At 45.0% G+C, this 9,761-nt stretch overlaps 1 protein-coding gene across 1 annotated transcript; it reads right to left on the bottom strand.

Annotated features, from left to right (window-relative positions):
• Positions 1-642: 642 nt before the first annotated feature.
• Positions 643-4,842, bottom strand: LOC144684016 (uncharacterized). The gene is made up of 2 exons (XM_078547707.1): positions 3,116-4,842; positions 643-2,065 (listed from the first exon to the last, which is right to left on the bottom strand). The coding sequence occupies exons 1-2, from the start codon at positions 4,143-4,145 to the stop codon at positions 1,017-1,019; spliced, it is 2,079 nt and encodes a 692-aa protein (XP_078403833.1). The 5' UTR covers positions 4,146-4,842; the 3' UTR covers positions 643-1,016.
• Positions 4,843-9,761: the final 4,919 nt, after the last annotated feature.

Raw genomic sequence — 9,761 nt, 5'->3', positions numbered from 1 at the left:
GCCCATGTTCTCATCTGTTACCAATATCGCTACCCAGCCCGTTCTCGGGGTGAACTCGTGTATTTAGATTTCAAAACATTTTAACAGCTTTGATGTAAATATCTTTTGCGCTTTATAACATTTTTTAATATCTCGTTGGATATCTCAAGGGCACATTCATTCGATTGACACATAAATAAAGCGATTATAATAACAAACACGCGCACATATAATCTAAAGAATCAGAATCGGCTGCCCTCATACAAACCAACATATAGAAACTGAGTATCTACACCGGACACAAAGCGTTCCAGACACAGGAAACCACCACCAATGTCTATAAAAATTGTTCTGCTGTGGAAGTGATAGTGGATAATTAAGTTAAACGAAATAATGTTAATGTTAATAAGTCGGTTAAAGATGAACAATCAATTTCGAACCAATCACTCTTAGAGCGGGAGCCAGCAATGTTGGCCTATGAAGGGGAGATACCTGGAACATTGAGATACCTGGAACTGGGGCGTGTAGGATGGACATCCCTCCTCACTCTCTGCCCTGTCCCCTCTCACGTTCCGGCCACATAATGCGGTGTCCGCGCCCACAGGCCAACTGAAAACGTATTACCACATGATTTAGACATTCACTCCTAAAGAACTCTCTGAGCACATTCATTCGCATATTTATTATGGTCACACAGGTTTATATATTTACGTAAATTAAGAGGGGGTTGGTCTGGGTCCAGATGACCGAACCCGGTTTCGAACATGCTTCACGCTGTCACATCGGCATTAAATTACACCATGTACGAGGGTTTCTGACTGTCCCATGTTTCCGAACGTGACGGTCGATGTTTACATTGTTGGGCTGTTGGGATTCAGTAATTCAGTCCCAAAAACACATATGGCAAAGCGGCATTTTACAAGACCCGATTAAACTGAAGCTTTTAATCGTTCAGTTTTCTGTATAACAGGCCCGCTCTTGGCATTATCATCACCCCCCAGCTCCAGGCATGTGAGTTCAGACCTTGGTGTAGTAGTTCAGTTCTCTGTGTACTTCATAGCTTTTGTATTCTGCTCATCCTGTTGTCCAGTGGGACAGGCGTGGCTCAGAGTTCTGGCGAAGTTGCTGTTATTTCTCCTGTGACAGGTATACCAGGCATTGAGGAGGTCGTGGGGAGTCGCATGGGTCCTGGAGGAGGGAGAAGGGGGCTCGACCCCGGCTCTGTTGGAGGGCAGTGGCCGTAAAGTTGTACCGAGCCGGCTTCCCTGTAACGGATTCAACCGACCTTCAGAGCGGTGGAGGGGAGCGGGGACCAGTCGGATGGATGGTACCGAATCCATTCTGAATTCGGAACGGCCCAAAGGCATCGCACTCACCCTGGCCTCCGGCCAACTGGAAGGGACCGCACCAGTTGTGACACTTGATCGTATTAAAGACAATGGATCTATCCTCAGGTCAGAGTGAGCCGTAGCCAGTTGGTTGCTGAATTCGGACAGGCCGGACGATAATCTGCTGACCGTGGCTCCGGGCTTGATCCCAGGCAAAGGATCGTGTCTAACTTCGGACCGACTGGAAGCTAATTGGACCGAGGGAGCAACAGATCTAACAGCTGGCACCTGTGCAACTCTCTCCTCGGCCCTGGCTGAGGGTAAGGGGGCTAAGGCAACGCCAGCCCTTGTTATAATGGAAGGATCCAGCCTGTCCCCTGGGCTGGTGGAGGACACGGTTCGCACCTTAACTGGAGGCGGCGGGGCGGCTTCCTCCTCAGGGCGGCTGCAACGTAAAGGGCAACACGAGGCACTGGGCCTGGTTGACAGGGGGTCCCCTGAAGAAATGTCACTTTCTGTGTCGGAATAGGACATGCCAGTAAAAGTTTCGCGCTCATAGTTCACCGAGAGGCTCGGTTTGCAATGCATTTTCATGTGTTTGCGGAGGGAACTTGGGTGGGTATAGGATTTGTCGCAGTCTTTAATTTTACAGATATATGGTTTGTCACTTGTGTGAACATGGGAGTGTTTCTTCCGGTCGCTGCTATTTGCAAATCTTCTGTCACATCCCTGGAATTCACACTTGAAAGGTTTTTCACCTAAACGAAGAATAACCGTTTGAAATAATTTTCATGGGCGTAAAACATTCTAATCTATAAATACAAATATAAATATATAATCAAATGAATCAAAATCGAAACTTTGGATTAGAATCGATGCTCCATATCTATACTTAGATAACACAGACAGAGAGAGGCACACAGATAGAGATAGATGATAGAGAGATTCATACATCATATCTCAGCTCATCCCTCTACCAATATTCAGGACAAACTTTCCGCTATGCTGAGTTTACTAGCGGGATTTTCCAACTGGATTTCTCGTTTCCAAAATGCTGTTGTTTATCCACACACACACACACACACACACAGGGCGGCTGTATCAGGGCCGGATAAATCGGGAGACGCTTGCAAATGACACACGAATATTTCCGTCAAATTTACCAACATAGAGATCGATTATTTTACCTTTCTGATTTGAACGAATGTTTCAGGCCAAACATTTTAAAGTGGAAATTGAACAAGGCGCGCGGATTCGTCAATTTCTGATCTTTAGTTTATATTTATCGCAAAGTGGATGTCACAAAAAAGTGACAGTTAAAAAAAAAGGATACACGAGGGAAACTAATGACGGAAGGGCAGATCGCCAATGTCTCAAGCAGCATTATGTCTGTAAAACATGTACCCTTAGCACCCCAAACGCTTCAAACAGTTTTCTACCAAGCTTTCCACAAGATATCTCCAAAATGAAAATCTCCATTCAGTTAAACCCGAGAAATGATAATGTAACTAGAGGGATGTTTGTATATGTTACCCCTACACGAACATTGTGGGCTTTTAGTTTTAATGCAGGAGTATAATTTAAAACGGGAATTAATCACACCCGGCATTACATTTCATGGCATGAAAACCACTGACAATACGTTTCTCATTCCCTGTGCCATTAGTTTAAACTTAGATAACTAGTATTAAACTTGGGTAACTAGTATATAGTGAATGGGGTAGTTTTCCCGGCAGTGAGAATGCAAGTTAAACATCGATCAAAATTGGTGGGAAACTCTCCAAAACGCGGCGAGCGAGCGGACTGACCTGTGTGGGTCCTTTTGTGTATCTTCAAGTTTTCGGATCTGGCGAACACTTTGTCGCAGCCAGGGAATGGGCAGGAGAACGGTTTCTCTCCGGTGTGGACTCGGACGTGATTTATCAGCTTGTATTTGGCTTTGAAAGCCTTCCCTTCCCTTGGACAGTTCTCCCAGTAACAGACGTGTGTCATCTGCTCAGCTCCGGCAACGTGCTCAACTGTGAGATGGGCGACAAACTCCTGCATGTTGCTAAATGTTCTGGAGCAGGGGTTCCTGGGCTTGTGCTCCTGGTTAATCCACTTGCAAATCAGCTCTCGTTTGACGGGCTGCTTCAAGTATGTGAAAAACGAGCCCGTCCCGCCGTGATTAGACACACTCACGTTCAGGTTAATCGGGTTGTAACTTTGAAGTAAAGATTTCACGTAATGATCGCTCCTTGGGGCCGGTACTTGGTTATAGTGGCGCGACCTGGCCATGAGCTCTCCTGGCAAACCCAGGGCTATCCGTTCACTGACGGGCCGAGCGGACGAGGTGCCTCGAAAGCCCTGATCGTGCAGACCGGGGACGAACGGGTGACCCCCGGTTTCGGCGTGGCTGCTCCGGTCATGGTACCTCCTGGTGCCGGAGACCAGCGCGCCGTGGTGGGGGCTTGTAACCGAGTGTAGGTCCGAAAGCCCAGGCATGCTGGACGCCGAGAGATCGCGCCTGGCCAGGAGATCCCTGCCGGCGCCTACACCGTGGCCACGGAAGCCCGAATAGGATTGATAGGGGGCTGGGTAACCCACACAAGGCGTCACTGCGCTCTCGGGGTAGTCTGGTGATAGATTGTGCGAGGGGCTGAGTTTTAGGGAGTGTTCTGCCGCCAAGGGTGACGGCCCCACACTGAGCTCGGGATTACTCTCCCCAGGGTAGACATGTGAGAGAGGATAGCCACTGAATCTTGGCACAGCCATTATGTTCTGTTTGGAGTGGTGATCAGCTCTTGGCAAATCCGTTAATCTCAGCGCTGGGATTCGCCTGCAAACACCAGTGTCCATAACTACTCTAAATCTAGTCCGAGCGTAAACCTCCCGCCCGCTCCCTCAGTGCGGGACTGACAACCACATTTGGTACAAGGTTGGGACTTGTCTGTTCCATATCTTATTCTGCTATTCTGTATCATAGCCTTAATCTTAGCTGTACAAAGGCATCAAAACAGACCAGGGTCCTGCTATAAAAGCACAGCAGGAAGGACTGCTTTTTTAAAAAGAAGGCGAGAGAGATTGGAGGGATTTTGTTAAATGACTGGCACCAAGCTAGTTTGCTAGGTAGATACGCATGCGCTCACAGCGTGATTCCTCGCTAAAATATTGCAAAAGAAAAACGCTTTGAACAACACCGAACATCACCATGAAAATCCCTTGTTTTGTCGGCACGGTTTGTTATATTGGATGTACCATTTAGTTAAGTGAAAAGATGAACACGCCATAAATGATGCGATACTGTACACACCATAAGAAACAACCCGTCCATGAAAAGCATTGACCAATCTCCGAATCTCTCAGCTAATTAGCTAAAGAAACCGAGGTCCATCGGGCACATTGTGTAAACCAGCGACTGGAGTTTAAATGGTGTTTAAGAGGTTGACGGAGAGAACAAACGCCACAGGATAAAATGTAACTGTGCCGAACTTATGCACGGCCGTGTTCAGCGTCAGCTTCTAGTTCTGTAGTAAAAAAAAAATTAATTAATCTTTTAATCACCCAATCATTGCCACATATCAACATTGCTCAGATATTGTTCAGGAAGAAGCTAAAAATAAAAACAGCAAATCCTATTCTGGAAACATAAAGTCAACACCTGTTACCTGAACACAGTTACGGAAAGGCCCGCTAACAGGCACACACCGACTGAAACACACACACACCCATTAAAACACAGACACAAACTGAAACACACACACACCCACAAAAACACACAAACCCACTGAAACACACACAACGAAACACCCACACACATTAAAACACAGACAGAAACTGAAACAAATACACCCACTGGAACACACAAAACCAATGAAACACACACAGCCATTGAAACACACACATAAACTAAAACACACACACCCACTGAAACAAACGCATACCCATTGAAACAAACACACACTCAAACACACACACCCACTGAAACAGACACACCCACTGAAATACACACAGACACACAGAAACACACACATCCATTGAAACATACACACCCGTTACACACACAGCCATTGAAACACACACAGCCATGGAGCACACACCCACCGAAACACACACACACGGAAACACAGGTACCAACTAAAACACACACACCCACTGAAACACACCTGCCCACTGCAACATACATAAAACATACTGAAATACACACACACACTGAAATGCACACACACTAAAACAGATAAACCCACTGAAACACACACACACACACGCCCATTAAAACACACATTAACTGAAACGCAAACACCCACTGAAGCGCACACATCCACTGAAACAGACACAGACACTGAATCATACAGCAATGAAAACACACACACCCATGGAAACACACAACAACACGATAAAACACACACACTCACTGAAACACATATACCCATTGAAAAACACACACACTAAAACACACACACTAACTGAAATTCACACTACTCACTGAAACACACACAACACATGATGAAATACACACACATGCACTGAAACACACAAACCCACAGAAACACACACACAAACACTGAAACACACACACTCATTAAAACACAACACAAACTGAAACACATACACCCATTGAAACACATCCAATCCACCGAAACACACACCCACTGAAACATACACATCCACTGAAACACACACACCCACTAAAACATGCACACACTAAAACACACACGCCCGCTTAAACAGACACAACCGCTCAAATACTCACACTGACTAAAAACAAACACACTCACTGAAACAAAAACCGTCACAGAAAAGCGCACATTCACTAAAAAAGACACAAGCACTTTAACACACACCCATTGAAACACACACCCACTAAAAAACAGAGCCACTGAAAAAAACACAGCCACTGAGCAGACACATCCACTGAAACACACACACCCACAGAAACACACGCAGCCACTGACACACAGACACCATTGAAATATTTACACTCATTGAAATACACACACAAACTGAAACACATACACCCACTGAAATACACACAGCCGCTGAAACACACATGTCCACTGAAACACACACACCCACTAAAACACAAATGCTCACTGAAACACATGTACTCACTGAAACACACACACACACTAAAACACACACACTAAAACACACATACACTAAAACATACACACCCAATGAAACACACACAACCACTGAAATACACACATCCACTAAAACAAACACGCACCCACTGAAACACACACACCCAGTGAAACACACAGGCCCAATGAAACACACAAACCCACAGAATCACACACACCCACTGAAAAACACAAACCCACAAAAACACATAGACCCACTGAAACACACATGTCATCTAAAACACACATAAGCACTAAAACACACCCACCAGCTAAAACACACACCCTCAGAAACACACACAACCACTGAAATGCACACACCCATTATAACACATACGCCTACTGAAACACACATCCACTAAAACACACACAAGTACTAAAACTCACACCCACCCACTAAAACACATAGCCACTGAAACAAACACATCCACTGAATCCACACACCCATTGAAACACACGCACCCAATAAAACACAAACCCAATGAAACACACACACCACTGAAAGACACACAGCCACTGAATCACACACACTCACTGAAACAGACAATCCCACTAAAACCACAACACCCACTGAAACGCACATAGCAATTGATACACACCCACACACTGAAAAACACACAACCATGAAATACACAGGCCCACTGAAACACACAAACCCACAGAATCACACACACCCACTGAAAAACACAAACCCACAAAAACACATAGACCCACTGAAACACACGTCATCTAAAACACACATAAGCACTAAAACACACCCACCCGCTAAAACACACACCTACTGAAGCACATACACCCACAGAAACACACAACCACTGAAACGCACACACCCATTATAACACATACGCCTACTGAAACATACATCCACTAAAACACACACAAGCACTAAAACACACACCCACCCACTAAAACACATAGCCACTGAAACAAACACATCCACTGAGTCCACACACCCAATGAAACACACGCACCCAATAAATCACAAACCCAATGAAACACACAATCCCACTGAAACTCACTCACACTGAAACACGCACTCACTGAAACACACACACCCTCTGAAACACACCCACTGACTGAAAAACACACACCCACTGAAACACATACACCCACTAAAACACGTAAACCCACTGAAACACACACATTCATTAAAACACACACAGGCACTGAAACACTCATCCACACACTAAAACAAATAGCCACTGAAACAGAAAAATCCAGTGAATACACACACCCACTGAAAGATACACAACCACAGAAACACACAGACCCACAGAAAGACAGACAACCACTGAAACATGCACCCACTGAAACACACACACCCACTGAAACTCACACAACACACACTGAAATACACCCACCCACTGCAACATACACACTGCCTGAAACACATACACCCACTGAAACACACACATCCACAGAAACAGACATAGCCACTGAAACACAGCCACTAAAACACACACATGCACAGAAAGGCATACATACACAGACACAATAAAACACACACACTCACTGAAACACACATACCCATTGAAACATGCACACCCACTGAAACACACCCACCCACTGAAATTCACACACCCACTAAAACACACACACCCACTGAAACAGACACACCCACTTAAACACACATACCCACTGGAACACACACACACTCACAGACACACACAGGAACACACACACTCATTAAAACACACACACATACTGAAACACAAACACACACTGAGACACACACACCCAATGAAACACACACACACCCACTGAATCATACACATCCACTGAAACATAAATACTCAATAAAACACAAACGCTCACTGAAACACATATACCCACTGAAACACACACACACACTAAAACATAGACACCCACTGAAACACACACACCCACTGAAGTGCACACACCCATTAAAACACACATGCTCACTGAAACATACACACCCACAGAAACACACACAGCCACTGAAACACAGACACCCATTGAAACACTCACACTCACTGAAAAACATACAACACAAACTGAAATGCACACACAAACTGAAACGCATACACCCACTGAAACACACAGCCACTGAAACACACACATCCACTGAAATCCACACAACCACTAAAACACAAACGCTCACTGAAACATATACCCACAGAAACACACACACACAATAAAACACACATGCTCACTAAAACACACACACACCCACTGAAACACACACAACCACAGAAACACACAGACCCACAGAAAGACAGACAACCACTGAAACACGCACTCACTGAAACACACACGGCCACTGAAACTCACACAACACACACTAAAATACACACACCCACTGAAACAGATCAATCCCCTGAAACACACACCCACAGAATCACACACACCCACTGAAAAATACAAACCTACAAAAACACATACACCCACTGAAACACACATGTCAACTAAAACACACATAAGCACTAAAACACAGCCATCCACTAAAACACACAGCTACTGAAACATACACACACTGAAACAGACACATCCACTGAAAAGCACCCACCGACAGAAACGCACACACCCACTAAAACACACACACCGACAAAAACCCCAAAAACCCCAAACCACTGAAACACATACACCCACTGAAACACACACCGACTGAAACAAACACATCCACTAAAACACACATGGGCACTAAAACACACACACAGCCACTGAAACAAACACATCCACTGAGTCCACATACCCACTGAAACACACGCACCCAATAAAACACAAACTCAATGAATCACACACACCCACTGAAACACACAATCCCACTGAAACCAAAACACCCACTGAAACACACATAGCCATTGAAACACAAACCCACGTGGAAACACACACAGCCATGAAACACACACTTGTTGACACACACGGACCCATGAAACACACACACTCATCGAAACACACACTTACTGAAACACACACAGACAGAAACACACCCTCCCACTGAAAAACACACACACAGACACTGAAACACATACAGACAGAAACACACCCTCCCCCACTGAAACACATACACCCACTAAAACATATAAACCCACTGAAACACACATGTCCATGAAAACACACACAGGCACTGAAACACTCACCCACACACTAAAACAAATAACCACTGAAACAGGAAAATCTAGTGAATACACACACCCACTGAAAGACACACAACCACAGAAACACACAGACCCACAGAAAGACAGACAACCACTGAAACTCACACAACACACACTAAAATACACACACCCACTGAAACAGATTAATCCGCTGAAACACACACACACACACCCATTAAAATACACACACTAACCGAAACACATACACGCACTGAAACACACACATCCACTGA

The sequence above is a fragment of the Cetorhinus maximus genome, chromosome 8 (assembly GCF_964194155.1).
Source record: "Cetorhinus maximus chromosome 8, sCetMax3.hap1.1, whole genome shotgun sequence".
NCBI lineage: Eukaryota > Metazoa > Chordata > Chondrichthyes > Lamniformes > Cetorhinidae > Cetorhinus > Cetorhinus maximus.
This window is presented reverse-complemented; position numbering and strand designations above follow the sequence as displayed.

What these genes read in the sequence shown, in the direction of transcription:
- LOC144684016 (XM_078547707.1), bottom strand. Translation starts at nt 4,145, where the DNA reads ATGGACACTGGTGTTTGCAGGCGAATCCCAGCGCTGAGATTAACGGAT. An exon ending in ACACAAAAGGACCCACACAG is followed by an intron (nt 2,066 to 3,115) that starts GTCAGTCCGCTC and finishes TTCTTCGTTTAG; the next exon opens with GTGAAAAACCTTTCAAGTGT.